At 40.2% G+C, this 18,378-nt stretch overlaps 1 protein-coding gene across 3 annotated transcripts in view; it reads left to right on the forward strand.

Moving 5' to 3' along the window:
* Positions 1-18,378, forward strand: part of ston2 (stonin 2) — a 317,978-nt gene that overhangs the window by 72,484 nt on the left and 227,116 nt on the right. For all 3 annotated transcript variants that reach the window (XM_039741323.1, XM_039741321.1, XM_039741322.1), the window contains exon 3: positions 11,885-12,058. In XM_039741323.1, the coding sequence (XP_039597257.1) occupies positions 11,885-12,058 (174 nt within the window). The remainder of the gene's footprint in view (positions 1-11,884; positions 12,059-18,378) is intronic.

Consider the following 18,378-nt stretch of genomic DNA (forward strand, 5'->3'; position numbering starts at 1 on the left):
TACTTTATATTTTACTGTACATTTTAGTGAAAAGTGTTAGTTTTTCTCAATAAATGTGTACAACTACCAGGTTGTTCATTATGAATGGATGATCAAAACCATGGGGTGGACTGGCTCCCTGCCCGGGGTTTGTTTCCTGCCTTGCACCCTGTGTTGGCCGGGATTGTCTCCAGCAGACTCCTGTGACTCTGTAGTTAGGATATAGCGGGTTGGATAATGGATGGATGATCCAGACCAAATTGACAGTTTTAATTTATGTTTCAGCAACGATGTAGCTTTAGAGGTCAGGCTAAGCAGTTTCACTGTCTTCAGTCAAAAGTAATGTCTTAAGAATTAAATGGCGAAGAAAGTTGACAAATTCTTGATTATTTGCTTTGGTAGCCTCAGCTGAGTTCAGTGTTGGACAAAATCAGGAAATTCATCCTGCTCTTTCTGAACTCACTCTTGATGTTCAGGGTTGCAAAGACCTTAAGGCTAATCACAATTAACAAACATCTATCTATCTATCTATCTATCTATCTATCTATCTATCTATCTATCTATCTATCTATCTATCTATCTATCCATTATATAATGCCTTTCCTATCTATCTATCTATCTATCTATCTATCTATCTATCTATCTATCTATCTATCTATCTATCTATCCATTATATAATGCCTTTCCTATCTATCTATCTATCTATCTATCTATCTATCTATCTATCTATCTATCTATCTATCTATCCATTATATAATGCCTTTCCTATCTATCTATCTATCTATCTATCTATCTATCTATCTATCTATCTATCTATCTATCTATTGTGACGCTAGGGGGCGCTGTCACTCCTCCAAACCCGCAGACAACACGTCCCAACTCAGGTAAAAGTATCAGAAGTAATTTTAATTTCTTCTATACTGTGCACAAAGCACCTCTACCTCCGCAATACTCAATAATCAACAAAATAATATTAATAAATCAACAATAATCAATTCTCCTCTCCACCCAGCAGCTCTGTCACACTCCCTCCCAACTCCGACTCAGTCTGCTGAGTTTCCCATAGTGCTCGACCCAGAAGTGCTTCTGTCCTTCAGTCCATGTGATTCCATAGCACTTCCGGGTCACATGAAAACTCTTCTTTTTCTTCAGCCTGGAAGTACTTCATTTCTTCCGTCCCTATGACTAGAGAGTACTTCAGGGGTATAAGGAAAATAAAATCCCTGTGCCTCCCTGCAGCGTCCCCTGGCAGCCCCCACGGTATCCAGCAGGGCTGTGAAGCCGAACCCCATTGTCCATGATGCCCTGCGGGAATTCGGGGCACTTCCATGTTGCAGGGAGGACTCCATCTAGTGGCCTGGGGGTGTTGGCCAGGATAAACTTTCGGCCATCTCTCACACTATCTATCTGTTGCGGCGAGTGGCTGGAGCTGCTGCCCAGCCGGGACGACCAGGAGGACCGGAGGAGGGCTTGTGCCTCCTCCATACCACAAGGGGTGACTGACCTGGTGGCTTTGGGGACCACAGGTACAGAGCTTTGAAGCTCAGCCCTGTAGGGGCCCGTGGTCACCGCCAGGGGGCGCCCCAGTGCCTTTGGAGCCCTGGACCTCAGCACTTTCGCCACACCCGGAAGTGCTGGGGGGAAGAGGATCGGGGACACCCGGTGTGCTTCTGCGTGTGCAGCCGGTACTTCCGCCACACTGGGGAGTGCCTGGTGGAAGATTGTCGGAATGCACCTGGAACACATACGATGGCTGGAGTCGGGAGAGAAGGAGACAAGGTCTTGGAGGAGGCAAGGAGGTGGCCTGAAGAGGAAAAGGCATTTGTGTAGTTGGCCTGGACTTTGGGAACTTCAGGGGTTTTGTGGTGCATTAAAATTGTAAATAATGTGCAATAAACGTTTTGTGGGTGAGTTGAAGGTGTCCGCCTGTCTGTGTCCGGGTCATCTTCCACACTATCTATCTATTACTTGTATGCACCATTACAGGACAAACCAGAATACAATAAACTGTTGAATATGTGCAGTAATCAGTTCCATTAAATTTTAAGCAGCATTTATACTGCTTATTGTCCTATTCTAGCTTGAATAGGTTTAAGCCCTGCCGTGACCCTGGTTTGAAATTAATTGGGTTAGAAAATGACATGACATATTCACCTTTACCTGCAGAAGAAAATTGAACCCCACCATATGCTGGGGACGTTGGGAAGGACACCTTACTAAGTGTAACAGCAAGCCTGAAAATAAGCTTTGCAATCAAACACAGGTTTAATATGAAACATGGCACAGATGGCGCATACTGTAGGTGAAAGGGAGACACACTGGACAGAGGGCTCATAGCTGGCAGCCCAAGTTAGTGTGCAGTATGCTGGTGTCGTTCCTGTCACCTGTAATTGGAGGAACTCTTTGCTGTTGTTAGAGAAAGAGCAGCAATTGACCGAAGGAGGTTCATGAACCGACCTTACAAGAGGGTAGCAAGTTCAAGCGTGAATGAGCATTTGGCGAGAGGTTTGTAACAGTCTGTTTGAGCAGGAGGATGGCCAGCATCAGAAGAACTGAACTGAATATCTCAAAACCCTAACATGTCTTTAAAACCAAAAGGGCTCAGCTAAGATATAACGTTAGCATTAAGCTATGATTTTTAAATGGCTTCCTGTACTGATTGTATTAAATGTCCTTTTCATCCTTTGCACTGAATTCAAAAGCTTCAGCCAGCCGTAAAATGTCTAAGTACATACCTCAAGATGATTTAAAATGGCATGTCTCAGATCGAAGTCTGATAACATTGGAATGATCTGCTGTGTGCTGTTTAAGTAACTGCGCTAGGATGTTTACGAGAGAGTCAGTAAACACAATGCTCCATTAAAATCTCAGGTATTCAGCTCATATGTCACTTTGAAGAAATCAAATCCCCAAGTACCGTGTGTGGCACTGGCATATGTTGTTTGGTAGAGTTTTGCAGGACGGCCGCCTCTTTGAAATAACGCCAAAGGCATGCCGTAGTTCTGCATTGTGTAATGAGCCATTCGACGCCGGTCTTTTCAGAATGACTGTCAGCAGTCAGGATTTCACTGAAGTATAAAGGGACGTCTCTCAAGGGGAAGGATTTAAAACCGTGTATATGACCCTGATAAAATGGCACTACCTTTTTGATCCTGATCAGGCAATAAATAAGGTGTCTAATATATTTAACTTCCTTAATATATGTTTGTGCATGGGGGTTTAACGTATATTTATACTGTACAAATTACAGATTAGATTTTTTTTACTTTTGCCCAGTGTGATGGCACAGCTTTTCATTATTTTGAGTCTCAGGATGGGTGAGGAGATTGAATGTTCTTCGCCAATTTTTGTGAGTCTCCAAACCATTCAGAGATGCACAGTTCAGTGAACTTGTAACAGGAAACGGGTTATGTGTGAGTGAGGATGAAGGTGAATGCAATTGTATCCTTTGAAGGAATGGCGTCCCATCCAAGGATGACACACTTGAGGGGGAAAGAATAGGCAAGAAAATAAATTGGATTCCAGGAGACATTTAGATGTGTAGATAGATATTTTGCTTTACAGCATCAGTGTTGCTTGAATGAAGTTCAGTATATTGGTGTGATCAGAATTAGGTTGGACACACCAGGACAGGCTCTAAATCCATGGGACCCTGAATTGGATTAAGTGGGGTTTGAAAATGGGATGGAATGAGATGAGAGAACAAGTCAATTCATAAAATTGATGGATAGATCATCCATCCATCTATTATCCTACCCGCTATATCCCAACTACAGGGTCACGGGGGTCTGCTGGAGCCAATCCCAGCCAACACAGGGCACTAGGCAGGAAACAAACCCTGGGTAGGACACCAGCCCACCTCAGGGTGTGCGCACACACACACACACACACACACACACATACACACAGCACACACCAAGTACACACACGGGACAATTTAGGATCGCCAATGCACCTAACCTGCATGTCTTTGGACTGTGGGAGGAAACCCACGCAGACACGGGGAGAACATGCAAACTCTACACATGGAGGACCCGGGAAGCGAACACTGTGCCGCCCATGGATAGATCAATACATTCTTATTAATTTCTCATTAATTGCCATTGTGTACTTATTTATTCATATATATGAAGATGGGCTTTATGTTAGAATTTATTTTAGTGCATCGAAGTTAAACAAATAGAATTTCATAAAATAAATGTCCAGCCAGCAATAATGGCAATCTATTCATTAAAAATAAGGAAAATACCAAATTCAAGTGTAAAATTCAGGGTGTTCATAAGAAATGTAATGATTTACTTCATGAGATAGAAGTACATAATAAACAAAAATAGCAGTGTCAGGTATAATATTAAAGTGTGTACTTCAATTTACACGTTTAAAGTCTAAACATTCTCAATTGTAAAAGACCCTTGGCATTGTTCACCCTCTGATTGAGGTCCATAGTGGGTGAGATACCTAGTAAAAGATCAATCAAAAATAACTTATAATCGCTGAATCTGAAATAGTCTGAAATGAAACTTCACATGCTTATGTTTAAAATTTGTCATTTTTAACGTGCTAGGATTGGCTCTAAGAGGCAAAGGATCAAATATCAAAAATATCACCTTGAAATAGCATAAAGCAGCACTCCACACACCTACATTAACAAGCCCCGTTTGTCAAAGTTTTATGAATGGGAGTACCTTTGACCCCTCATATCACATGAGAGAGTGAACCCCTTGGCTCACTTGATGTGGCATGCACAACTTCAAGTCTTTCTTATCATTTCTGTTAAAGACATCTATTGGTTTACTCTTTATCGTAATGTCATTTCCTGCACAAGACATTGCCCAAAATGGTCTAAAAATTAAGTTTTAAGAAGTCAAAAATTGGAGGGAGCCCTAAATAGTTTGATGACTTGCATAATTAGACATCAAGATTGTGGAAGTTTTCTTGTGCAGGTGAGTCAGGAAGCATCAGACAAGAAGAAAGAAAGACAACTTCAGACATTCAGAAATTTGACACTCTCCTCTACAGCATGTCCAGCTCATTTTAATTATGCATGCTAACTTTGTTCACCTTTTCGCCATTTGTTGGAAGAACTATAGGGTTTTTGGGTTTGAGTGAAGGGGGCAGTCAGCCCAGTTCAATCCATTGGTCAAGTGTGGTGGGCACTGAAAGGCGCACTTAACTTCTGAGAATCCTCTGGTAGTCTGGATAAAAATTATAAATGCTGGGGGGCTTTGCCCCCTGCTAGCTTCGCTCGCCAACCCCCCGGCCTACGCTATGCATTAGCCTCTTTGCGTTTGTGCCGCTTGTGTAAGGGGATGCAGATGTACAGTTTAAACAGATTTTTATTTTCATGGGAAATTTTACATATGCATCAGCACAACATATAACTGCCTGTGATTGAATTTCGTTTCTTTCTTCTTTATTAAATAAAACAAATTTTTGGAACGTTTGGCTCTGTGATTTGTTCATTGTCTTTGCAAAAGCTATTCTAACTGGAAACTGTTAATGTTTTAATACGAATGGCATATCAAGATCTCCTTTGGTGTCTAATGTTATCCGCGGAAGATGTACTACATTACCTTTCTTGGATACATCCTTCTTTCTACAGTAATTCTTGCGTTGTAAGACCGGATTTTGTTAACGGCTGTAGATATTCTTTTGGATATTGTAAGTTGTTGTTTTCATCTTTCACACAATCAGCACCAACTGTTTCAGCAGAGTCTACTGATATGCATTTAACCAATTTGCTGTGTAACCGATCAACATTTTTGGCGTTAATTCGCTTGACTTCCTTTTTTCTCTGTGCTAGGATTGCCTGTGTACTCATTCTTTATGTTGATAACCCTTCATTATGAAATTCTTCAATAAGATTTGGGCATAATATGTTTTCTTTAATTGGGAACTCAAAATCAGGAAAACTTTCAAATGTATAAGAGCTGAGAGTACAGGAAGTGTGTCTGACAAAAGCATTCACACAAATGTGAGTTGAGGTCTTGTTTGAAAATGTTTGAGAGGAGGGCATGACCTGAAAAAATGTCAAGGTAAAAGTCTTGTATTGCGGGACTTGAAAAAATCTCTCTTCCAAAAAGTGTCGTCAAGTCAAAGGATTTTTTTTATATAATAGAGAGACCTCATAAATTATTTTAATTTACAAAACTGCCTGTAACACGGAAACCCATTTTTCATAAGGATGCATTAATGGTAGATATTTTCAGTGAAAATTTCCATGAAGATACATAAGTGAATCTACAGCAGTCAGTATCTGCAGGAATCGTTTCACTACATTGTCAAAGTGCAAGTGTTAAAAAGTATCGATCTGTCTAAGGTATAGCACACATCTGTCTATTATACTGTGTCCTATCTATAATTTTATCATTTAGTTTTGTAATCTGGGTTAAATAGTGTGCCTGGACTCCACCTCTCTTCATTTGCTTGGCAGCATTACTTGTCATGTGACCTCTTTTATAAAAAAAGGTGGCACTGCAGCAGCAGCAGCAGCCATTGTCAGAACTGTTTTGTTGTTTCCAAAATGTTAGATCTGAATGGTTAACTTTATAAACTTAAATTAAAGTTATGTGAATTTCCCCTTGGGATTAATAAAGTATCTATCTATCTATCTATCTATCTATTTATCTATCTATCTATCTATCTATCTATCTATCTATTGTGGACTCTAGGTGTCGCTGTTGCCCTGTGAAACCCAACAGACAGACAATCAGGACACATGTGTAAAAGCACAAAGTATAATATTTAATTATTTTCTAAATAAAGAGCAAAAAGCACTGCAATTGCCACAATTCTCCAATAATCAATAATCACAATAATCCTCCACTCCCAGCAACTCCGTCACACACCCTCCCAACTCCGGCTCCGCTTGTTGGGTCTCAAACAGTCTTTTTATATTCCTTGACCCGAAAGTGCTTCTCCTGTTCTACTGGGTCAAATGCCACATCATCATTCCTCAAGCATCCCAGAAGTACTGTGGGTTTCCATCCTCGTGACTCCGAAGTACTTCCTGGTTGTAGGAGAAGTAGAAGTCCGCAGGTCCTTTATGAGCTCCCCCTGGCGGCACCCATGGCAACCAACAGGGCTGAGAAAATGGACTCCATGTCCCATGATGCCCTGTGGGAATTCGGGGTACAGTTACTGTCCAGGGGACCTGCCACCTAGCGTCCTGGGGGAGGCAGTGTCCTGGAAAGGCTGCCCTTCTCCACTCTTCCAGTTCTGGGACATCCCGGTTGGATTGAGCTGCCGGCCGTTTATCACATCTATCTATCTATCTATCTATCTATCTATCTATCTATCTATCTATCTATCTATCTATCTATCTATCTAGCTATCTATCATATAGTGCCTTTCATCTATCTATCTGTCTAGCTATCTATCATATAGTGCCTTTCATCTATCTATCTATCTATCTATCTATCTATCTATCTATCTATCTATCTATCTATCATATAGTGCCTTCCTATCTATCTATCTATCTATCTATCTATCTATCTATCTATCTATCTATCTATCTATCTATCTATCTATCTATCCAACTTATTATTATATAGTGTCTTTCCTATCTATCTATCTATCTATCTATCTATCTATCTATCTATCTATCTATCTATCTTAACCCTTTTTTCTTATTTTTCCTAAGAAAAAAAAATAATTTTTAGAATATTGACTTTTTTGGTTTTATTCTGTGCTCAAATGTGCTAGATAAAATGGATCGATTCCTGGCCTAGTAAACACAATATGCATAAAACAGCGTCTCTCCATATATCTTGTTTAAAATTAAAGTTGTTCATTATTTATTCTACAACACCACAACTTGTGTCACAAAGCTAGTATCACATTATTGAGGCTGTGACAAAGTCTACCTCTAAGAACCATATTAAGACTCAAGTGTCATTGATTAGATTTTTTTTTTTACAAAACCTTTGACAGTTCAGTTAATTAAGGACGCACTACAATACACTCAAAGATTTGGGGCATAGCAAGAGCATCACATTACACTGGAATGACCTGTTGTGATGGCCGCCTGGGCAGATTGAACTGCTTGGCTTGATTTTGTTTTTTTATTGCACACTTTAGGATTAATGTCAGTAAAGATTTAGCAGTGATAAGACTCGATGCCCCAGGAGGAGCTTGATAAGGACACATCTTTCTAAACAGGTGTAAATTTTGTCACTTGACCGATGTGCTCTGCCCTTGCTGAGCAGTCCTTACTGACAAAAATGTTAATGATGGAATCTGTCAGCAGCTTTTGTAAAATACGATACATTTGTCTGTCAGTTTTCTAGCCCATTTATTCAGTTTTGGACTTTGGAGAGATGATACTTACTGTACTGTAGAACAAGACCCAGGGATCATATTAATGAATATTGCAAGGCAAAAGACCTAACGGGCTTAAAGTTGGTAGGCCTGGAGCAAAAATGGCATAAGACATCTGGTTAACATGGTCAATGGGATGTCTGTAGCAGGTGGACCACATGACTCAACAACTTTCTTTGTAAAGACAACTTCAGACATTCCAAAATGTAACACTCTTCTCTACAGCGTGTCCAGCTCCTTTTAATTATCTATCTATCAAATTCTTATGATAACAAAAACTAAGTCTTGGTCATACCACTGTTCTTCAGCTTGGAGGTTTTCTAGCTTCTTAAAATGTATTTAACTATATGTGCTTTCTACATCTGCTTATTCAACCTGGATTTTCTAAATACTGTACTTATTTCTAGCCACCAATGTCACTTTAGAATAAATCCAGTCATCTAGCCTCAAATGCTGGCGGAGAGCCTGTTGGTAATCAGTAAACTCCGACAACTGTGTCGTGGGAGAAGCAGTTATGTAGATGGAGGACACCCACAACTTCAATTTCGGTCCAGTCTGTCCCTCCGAAGCTTGCCAGTAGCACTTGTTTTGTATGTTTTCAGGCTAAACACTTGATGCAATGCTTTGATTTTATGCTTACAAAGGAGAGACTCATTCTTAGCTGGCTATAGGGTGTCTGCTTCGTCAAATTTTTGAAAAGCATATCACATATAACAACTAATAAAAAATGAAATAAATCAACATAAGAAAAAAGTAATAAGAATAAATAAATTAAAAGAGTAAATGGAGATGCCTTCCTGTCTTTGAAGCATTAAAAATGATTAATTTTACTTTGTACTACCAGTTTGTATGCTGGTCTGCCATCTGGCATTCTTCACTTTATATGGCACCTTTCACATTTTTCTTTTATAAATGGCTCTGTAATTAACCAATTAGGTCGGACTGTTGGCAGGAACTTGCCATATTCTAATCCGTGCATCACACGATTTTTCATTGGAAAACATGTCTGCCTGAGCAGCAGTTAGGAAATTTGCAGTTCAGCGGTCCAGTGGAAATAAATCAGAGGCTAAAGCACAATCCGCACAGGGCAAGAAATCAGCTTATTTTTCCATCTGGTGATAATGCCAGAGGCCTAGTAATGAGCCAAGAGCAGTTAGGATGCAAGCGGTTTGCAGCTCCGTGTAGAAGTGAGATCTTAATGCTTTGTCTTGTACTTTGTGAGATACCAGACAGTTGATAACACTAATTGCTCTCTTCGCGGTCATCTGCTATATTATTCTCTAAGCCATTGTCAAAATAATACACACTTCCCTTTGCAATATTTAGAGCATTTCCACTTAAAATTGGTGATAACCCTTTCTGCATAACACAAACACTCTGTAAAATCTCGGTCTGTAGTAGCGTGTTTGAACAATTGAAGAATGCAAGATATCAGATTTTGACATTTTACTGCTGCGGTGGGCTGGCGCCCTGCCCGGGGTTTGTTTTCTGCCTTGCACCCTGTGTTGGCTGGGATTGGCTCCTGCAGACCACCGTGACCCTGTAGTTAGGATATAGCGGGTTGGATAATAGATGGAAGGATGGATGGACATTTTACAGAATGCTGTCATAAAAACAAGTTGCCAAGAGTGAAGACTGTCTGAGATACAAACTAATGGTTGTCTTCTTACTATATGTTTATTTTATTCTGCATGAATTCTTCACTTCCTTTTTGGTTATAAAAATGTTAAGGATTTATTTTTGTCTGCATCACCCGCAGCAATACCACTATCCTGAGCGTCTGTACCCTCAAATCAAAACAGAAGTGGTTTTGAGAAGATTCAATTTTGATTAATCACAATCATTGTGAGTCTAGGAGAGGATGACTGTTCCACTTCCCACGTACTTATGTTCTTAATTCAATTAACAGTACAGACAGTTTCATTTACACTCTCTTTATGCATTTGATATGAAGCCAGAAATGAGTTTGCCATGAAAATATGAAGATATCTTGCTGAATAAATTGCTTATTTCACAGGGGTTAGTGTTGCTATCTCATCCTAGACATGACATCCTAGACACCTGGTTATGGCCTGTGTAAAGCTTCCTATGTCTGTGTGGGTTTTTCTCCAGATACTCCAGTTTCCCTTCCTCATCTCCAAAGATGTACTGGTTAGGTTATTCTAAACAAGTTAATAACAATTACCGTATTTACACGTGTATCACGCGCACATTTTTCCCCGAAAATTAGCATTAGAAAATCAGGTGCACGTCATACAGGAGGAAATGTAATTCTGTAATGTTTACTTCTTCTGCTTGGGCTCACTCGCTCTCTCTCTCTCTCTCTTTCTCTCTCTCTCTCTCACTCTCTCTTTCTCTCACTCGCTCTCTCTCTCACTCTCTCTCTCTCTCTCTCTCTCTCTCTCTCTCTCGCTCGCCTCTCACTCGCTTGCTTTCTCTTTCTCTCTCTCTCTCTCTCTCTTGCTTGCGCTCTCTCTCTCTCTCTCGCTCGCTCGCTTTCTCTCTCTCTCTCTCTCTCTCTCTCTCTCTCTCTCGCTCGCTTTCTCTCTCTCTCTCTCACTCGCTCGCTTTCTCTCTCTCTCTCACTCTCTCGCTTTCTCTCTCTCTCTGTCTCTCTCTCTCTCTCACTCGCTCGCTTTCTCTCTCTCTCTCTCTCACACGCTTGCTCGCGCTCTCTCTCTCTCGCTTTCTCTCTCTCTCTACGCGTTCCTATACAATCACAATACACATCATACATGGGGCAAAACGATTTTCACGATTTTCTTTGTAAAAATTAGGGTGTGCGTCTTACACAAGGGTGCGTTGTCCACAAGTAAATACGGTAGTTAAAGTAGCTGGTTCTTTTGTCAGCCAAAAACTGGTGATAATATTAAATATAATAACATAAAATATAATAATATACATAAATATAAATACATAATAATAACATACATAAATATAAATAAATAAATATAATAACATACATAGAAACACCAATGTGAGAACATGATCCTACATTCAGTATGTTGTTATATTTTTGAGCTAATCAATATTATCACCATTTTCCCCTGAAGTAGATATTTTGTGAAACAATAACCTGCTCCTTTAATTACTATTATTAATTTGCACTACAGGGTTATATATTACATGAGTGAATGGTTTTTCTTTTGTATTCTAAAGCAGCCCATTGTGAATGTGGGGGTGTGTGTGAGGGGGCCCTGCTGCGAAGTGGCATCCTGTTTAGGGGGTGCACCTTGCACCCAGTGTTGCCCAGATAGATCCTGATCTCCTGTGACCCTTAAATGCACTAAGTGGGTTAAAATGTATGAATTGTTAAATATTTGTTGTACAGTAGCACCTTCAGACTTACAGCACTTCTTTAGAACAGAAAACACCAGCCTTTGGATGATTAGTAGAGTTGTCTTTTTTGTGTGATCAAATCTTTTCAAAAAGTGCCAACAGCTTAATGAAAGAAAATTGCATTACAGTCTGTCTTGAAGAAGAAATATTTCTACCTAGGGTGCATAGTTGGATTGCTTTCCACCATATTCTCTTATAAATTTAATTTTTTTTTTTTTTTTTTACCCTTGTCTTCTCCTGATATTAGATGGAAGCCACAGCCTGCTGCAGAATGCTTCTGGTTTGCCTGTTCAACAAAACATTCAGCTAACCACAGCCTCTTCAAGTGTCTCAACTAAGAAGGATATGCCCAGCACTTGGATCCAGTTTGATGACAGTCCTTGGACCAGTACACATCCTATTGAGCCACCATGCCCAAAAGGTAAGGAAATGTTACTTTAAAACTATACGACAGGGATCACCTCTGGGTACCACATTACCCGTGTACAACATTGCATTAATAAAGTAGTGCAAGGTTTAATGGGAAAAAATAGACTTATTGACCAAGTAAAACACAAACGTTACGCATGAAGAATAAATGATGAATAAAACCTAAATGACATTTGGGGTTCTCTTTTAGGAGAAGAGAACACTTCCAAAACCCCGGGCCCAAGTATCACAGAATGGCTTCACTTATGTCACTGTGTCCGTCTCTCTAATTCGCTAGGCCACTGGCATTTACTGGCCATAGACCTTGACCATGGGGTTAACTTTAACAGTAAAGAATCCTCTAAAATCCCAGAGTACTGCGGGAGCTCATGATTATCTTTTGGCTTCAAGATCTCATTTAAACACTACTGGGCTGGAGAAGTTCAACTTGCTTCCTTCCACCCGGTCCCCTGTGATCTTTCTTTCATTTTAGTGAGATGTGGTTTTATTTGCCCTGCACAAAATCTATAATGACAGCGTTCCACTTCTGCTGCACCTGAATTGTCAGAGGGTCCTAAATATGGGTTCTTTTTCCTTGTCCCTAAACCCTGCAGTTTCCTTCATGCCCCTAACAACCTTTTATTCCAGTCTGTCCATTATTTTCTGAAATGGCATATCAATGTTATTTTCCAGTAACGTTTGCCAAAATATGACAGAGTCCAAGGTGATTTCAGATTAAGTCTAGAAGTAGCTTTTTATCAATGAATACATTTACAGGATGCTTTTCAATATTCATCTCCTGAGAAGATTTGAAGTCTGCAAGCCCACAGAGTAAAGCTTCTTCTCCTCTGTTTTGAGAGATGCCAGTTGGGATTGTTTAGCCATTTCATAATGATGTCCCTGGGAAGTTCCCGATGAAATATCTGTGCCAGGAGCATACGGAGAAGGTTTTAAGAAACAGTCTGGGAGTCTCTGCAGATCCCCCAAGAGCATTTGTAATCTCTAGTTGGGGGAATGGGTATCTCCATTGCCCTACGCAGCCCAGTGCTATCATTTTCTTCACCTTGACAATCACAGCCTTCTTTTTTCGAAAAAATTCTTTATATTTTGTAATACCGTGTAGAACTTCAGATAGGTAAACCATGTTAACAGAATTGGGAAATATCTCTCTGTTCATAATCTAATTCTTTGTAATCAGATCAATTTCATTCGTTTTCCAACTCTCACCTGAGTCAGTGATTGGGGCTGCAGTTGTGTTTCAGCTGTTACTGATGGCAGATTTTGGACTTTTTATATATATGAATATTTCACAAAAATGGGAGCATCCCTCTTTACATTGTCCTCTCACGAGTTAGAGAAATCGCTGACCTTGTGTCTGCATACTCGGTAATGGCCTCCTGTCACATGAACGTTTAACTCCTGCCTCATGTCCAATGCTGCCAGAATAGGTGCTGCCTGGCTGAGATGATACATTCGATTAAGCAGACCCCATAAATGGACGGATTAGCTTTTTAAATGCCTGCTTCACATTTCTTTGAGGATGAGAATGAGAATATCATCATAGTAAGCACCTTAATGCTTTGAAGAATTTGATGATAGTTACTCAGCAGCCTCCATCCTGCTTTTCTAAATAATTCACAACTTCATTTTGTTCTAAGCATCCTCAGACAAATTGTGATTATGCAAATGATTACAAGAAAGTAATAATTCTAAAGTGCAATAACAAATTGATTTTGATCTGCCTTTAATAAGACCACGTCACAATGATAAGGTTTTAGATGATGTATAGAAATGTCCCTGTGTTTTACCTCGATTAATCCCACCATCAGCAAAGGGAGAGAGATCTTTCCATGGAGGAAGCTGCATATTTATTGAGTTGGAACTCTCTGTTCCTCAAACTCTATGCAACATTATTTTATGTTATCTTATAAACTCACATCCCTAACACTGAATGCTTTTTGAATGATCTCAAATGAGACTAACAGAAGAAATGGGCATGCGTAGTGTGGCACAGTGAGGTGGGTGCTGAGCAAACCTGTTTGCTGACGTCACAAGGAAGCGCTCCGCTCGCAGCGTTCGGTAGCAGTATCTTCTCAGCCAAGGCCGGGAACCTCTTCTATCTCTTGGGCTGGTGAGAAACTGATTATGAGGGCCGTTGTAATCTGGGCATTGTAGGGTCACAGCTGGTCACTGGCAACTACAACATTGCAAATCTGTGAACTGAGATGGCTTGTGGTGTGAAACCACAGCACAACAGTAAAAAAGTACTAATATAGAGTGTAACTGATCACTAAATGGTCAGATTGTCCAAGATTACACAAAATCCGAGAATAATGGACCCTACAAAGAGCTCAGTGAATGGCTGGCATGATTGAAATGAACTGGAGGACATTATTAATGTAACACTGACACCATGCATTTCCCAGATGATCACATTTACATGTAATTTTTTTTATAAACATGATGCTTTCATCCAAAAGTAACCTACAAGGCACAAATTCACAAATAAAATGTCTGTGTAAATACGATGGTATTGAGTGAATTGTGCTTCAGTGCTCACATTTGGAGAAAGCTGCACGGGTAACATGCCAGACATTTTAGTGGTGTTTCTTGCCGCCTGGGGTCATGGGGTCTTTGGGTGAACCAAAAATGAACTGGATCATGAAGGAGCTTGTTATCAAGTCTCCCCAGAGGCCCACCTTTTGTACTAGAGGGCTAGGAAGCAGACATTGATGGCTTCAGTAATGAATGTGACAGTTTCTTTCACTTGTTATATCAAGTGTGTTGCCCGACAGGAGTGTACCCTTTAAAGAAGAATATGGTCTTTTAACTCAGGTATGATATGTGTGCGCACACATTCTCTAGCCAGTCAAGGCCAAATTGGGTTTATCAGACAGCGCTTATTTTGTATTTCTGTTTCATGTTAAGTTTCTTGTTTGCCTTTGACCCCATTTCAGCCTCTGTATAGCCAGGAATGTCAAGCTGTAAGACTCAACTAATGTCATTGTCTCTTTAAGAGTAAATGGGGTATCTAAAGCCAATGTACGGACCTGAGCCCGAGTTATCTTAACTTATTTTGAGGTGCGTGTTCACTTGATCTTTCCTGTTCTCTTGAGTTTCTATTATTCCTTTTGAATTTGATTATTGAATTTAAGGATTTATCCCTGTTGGTTTTGTTGTTGCTCAGTTTCTCTACACAGCAGTTCTTCAGTAAAACATAATTTAGTACTTACTACATCGATAGCATGAAGTATTCATTTAGGGTCACAAGCCCAGATATAATATAAAGTAGACAGCTCAGACAATATCAAGAATTAGACCTAGTGGGGTTGAACTCCTGTTTTTGAAAGAGCAGACAGCCGTTAAACGGATCGCTGGAGGGTGTAAAGTAGATAGCTGGAGGAGAGAATAAGAGAGGATCCTAACGAAGAAAAAGAGATAAAGATTGAATGATGCTTCCCTTTTGTTTTGAACTGAGTGTGGTTATCAGACAGGCTAATTGCCTTTCTGCATTGATTTTTTTTTACTTTTGTCTTGCTTTTGAGTCTTTGACTTATATTTAGTGTCATTTTGTTATTATTTCATGTTGTCATTTTGGTTTGCAGTCGCTGATATGTTGTACATGTTGTTGATGTCTGAGGGTTGTCATTGCTATCCCACGTATAACAGGGAGTCTCTTTATGTGATGATGGTACAGTGGAACCTCGAGATACAAGTTTAATTCGTTCCAGCACTGAGCTTGTATAGCGAATTTCTCGTATCTAGAACAAACTTCCCCATTGAAAATAATGGAAATCCAGTTAATCCATTCCGCACCCCCAAAAATATCAACATAAAAATCAATTTTCCTAACAAATAACACTGATAAATAATATATACAAGTGGAACCTCGGTTTGCAAGTAACTTAATTTACGAGCTAAATTTTTTAATTAATTTTGACTTGATAAAACGAGCGATGTCTTGCAATACAAGTAGTATGGATACACTTTGTCTGCTGAGCGTCATGTGAGCATAACTGAGCTGATGGTTCTTCTCTCTCGTGCGCATCTCTCTCTCCTTATCTCTCTCGCTCGCACACGCGTCTCTCTCTCTCGCCTTATCTATCTCGCTCGCTCACGCGCGCCTTTCTCTCTCCTTATCTCGCTCGCTTGCTTGCTTGCTCGCGCACGCGTCTCTCTCTCTCTCCTTATCTCTCTCGCTCGCGCACGCGTCTCTCTCTCCTTATCTATCTTGCTCGCGCACGTGTCTCTCGCTCTCTCTACTTATCTCTCTCGCTCGCGCATGCGTCTCTCTCTCTCTACTTATCTCTCTCGCTCGTGCACGCGTCTCTCTCTCTCCTTATCTCTCTCGCTCGCTCGCTCGCTCTCTCTCTCTCTTTATCTCGCTCGCTCGCGCACCCCCTCTCTCTCTCTCTCTCTCTCTCTCCCTCTCCTCTTGAGGGCAATCGTCTCCTATTCTCCCCCTGCATGTCCGCGATACGCTTATAGAGCGAAACAATGAAATCACAAGCGCACAAACGCATAGATCCTCACGCTATGGGAGAACAAAGAACACTGAGTGAGCTGACGGGCTGGCAGCGTCAGCTTGGGTGAATCCCCGAGTCGAGGCAGATCGGGAAACGCGTCACGCATAACCACAGCCTGGCTTGTGGCTCGTTACGCGAGCCAATGCTTGTATTTAGATCTGAATTTTTCGCTCAAACTTTCCACTTATCTTGAATTTCTCGTATACAGAGGTGATCGTATCTAGAGGTTCCACTGTATTTAGGTTTGCAGTATGTGCCTGTCATTGTCCAGGTTTCCAGACAAATAATAACCTATGTGTGCTATAGCTATTTAGGGAAAGGATTTTTAGGCAGAAGGATTTATTGGTTTTGGATTATTTATGACTAGTTTTGACTAATGTTTTGGTATTTTGACAATTGGATTCTTTGTGTTATACTATTGAAAATAGGAAGGATAATTTTTGAGGCCAATCACGAGAAGAGATGTTGTCAAAACTACCGTATATACTCACGTATAAGGCAGGTCTTGAAACAGGAAAAATAGATCATAAAATCAGACCCGACTTATACTCCCATTCAAATATGCGACACTTACATTTTGTTTTTTACATCCTCTTGCCTCCTCCAATCTCGTATCAGCAGCAGCACAATTACCAATTTCTTTCGCTACTTCAGCGACGTTTAATTGAAAAACAGCTTCATATTTTCTTCTGATTGAACTCTCCATCATAGATAAGGGATGTTCTTACGATAAAGGTGTGTGAGGATGTGAGATACAAAAAACAGACAACAGTGGAAATGTCGCTTCGGAATAGTTTGGGTATTACCGTGTGCTCATGTAGGCACAATACATAGAAAAAAAAGGCAGTGTGCTCCATGGTTACTCTCTCAGGTGGGCGTTAGCATATTGTAATCTCTTGGACCAATAGTGTGACTTTTCGACTTATTATATGGTAAAATCAAATCCTGACTTATCCGTGGAAGAACTTATCCGTGAGTATTTTTATGATATGAAATTTTGCGTACAAGTTTATAAATATTGTGTAAAAAAATTGAAAAATTTTTCTGTAATTTCTGACAATTTTTTGTCTTGCTTTTGGATTACAGAGAACTCAAATGTACTTTTGTTTTCTAATTACATTTTCATTTAAGACTTAAGCTGCCTTTTTGCTATGGTGCAACGACCCATTGCTGGGGAACATGGTTCTGGAAGTTGTGAAATGTGACATCTTTGCCATTGTGTGTCAGTTGCTGTCTAAGTGTGTGGATGTTCTCAAGAACCTTTTGACATTGTGCAGCTTAGATATTTGGATAATGAACGTCTGGCATAGAACATTTATCTTTCATTTTTGGCTTTCATTTTAGCTCAAACTTTCGGTATTGACCCTTGGCTATGTTTTCTAGTTTATAATTTATTTCCTGGTCCATATATCCTGCTAGATCCCAGCTTATGGTAAAATAGTATTATATATACCTACAGAGTGGGATAATGATGAAGGTACCCATACCTACAAAAAGTCTTCTTGACAGACAGCCACTAGCAACTTAGACCCATTACTTTGGAATGCATATTATATGTAACACCTGGGTCACACAGTCTATGGGACATGCCAGTCTTAGATGAGTGCTATGGCTTCATACTGGAGGTGGCCACCCACACATTATGATGCCTCAACAGGAGGAACCAGTGATAAAGAACCATAAGGATGGAGAACGAAAACATGCCCTGTCTCACTGAGGAGGCAGTATACCATGAGGTGAGTTCAGAAACAGATGAGCAGTTGGGAACTGAAGAGTCATGACCGACAAGTATAAAACACATTTTATT

Source organism: Polypterus senegalus, chromosome 18 (assembly GCF_016835505.1).
Source record: "Polypterus senegalus isolate Bchr_013 chromosome 18, ASM1683550v1, whole genome shotgun sequence".
NCBI classification, from domain to species: domain Eukaryota; kingdom Metazoa; phylum Chordata; class Cladistia; order Polypteriformes; family Polypteridae; genus Polypterus; species Polypterus senegalus.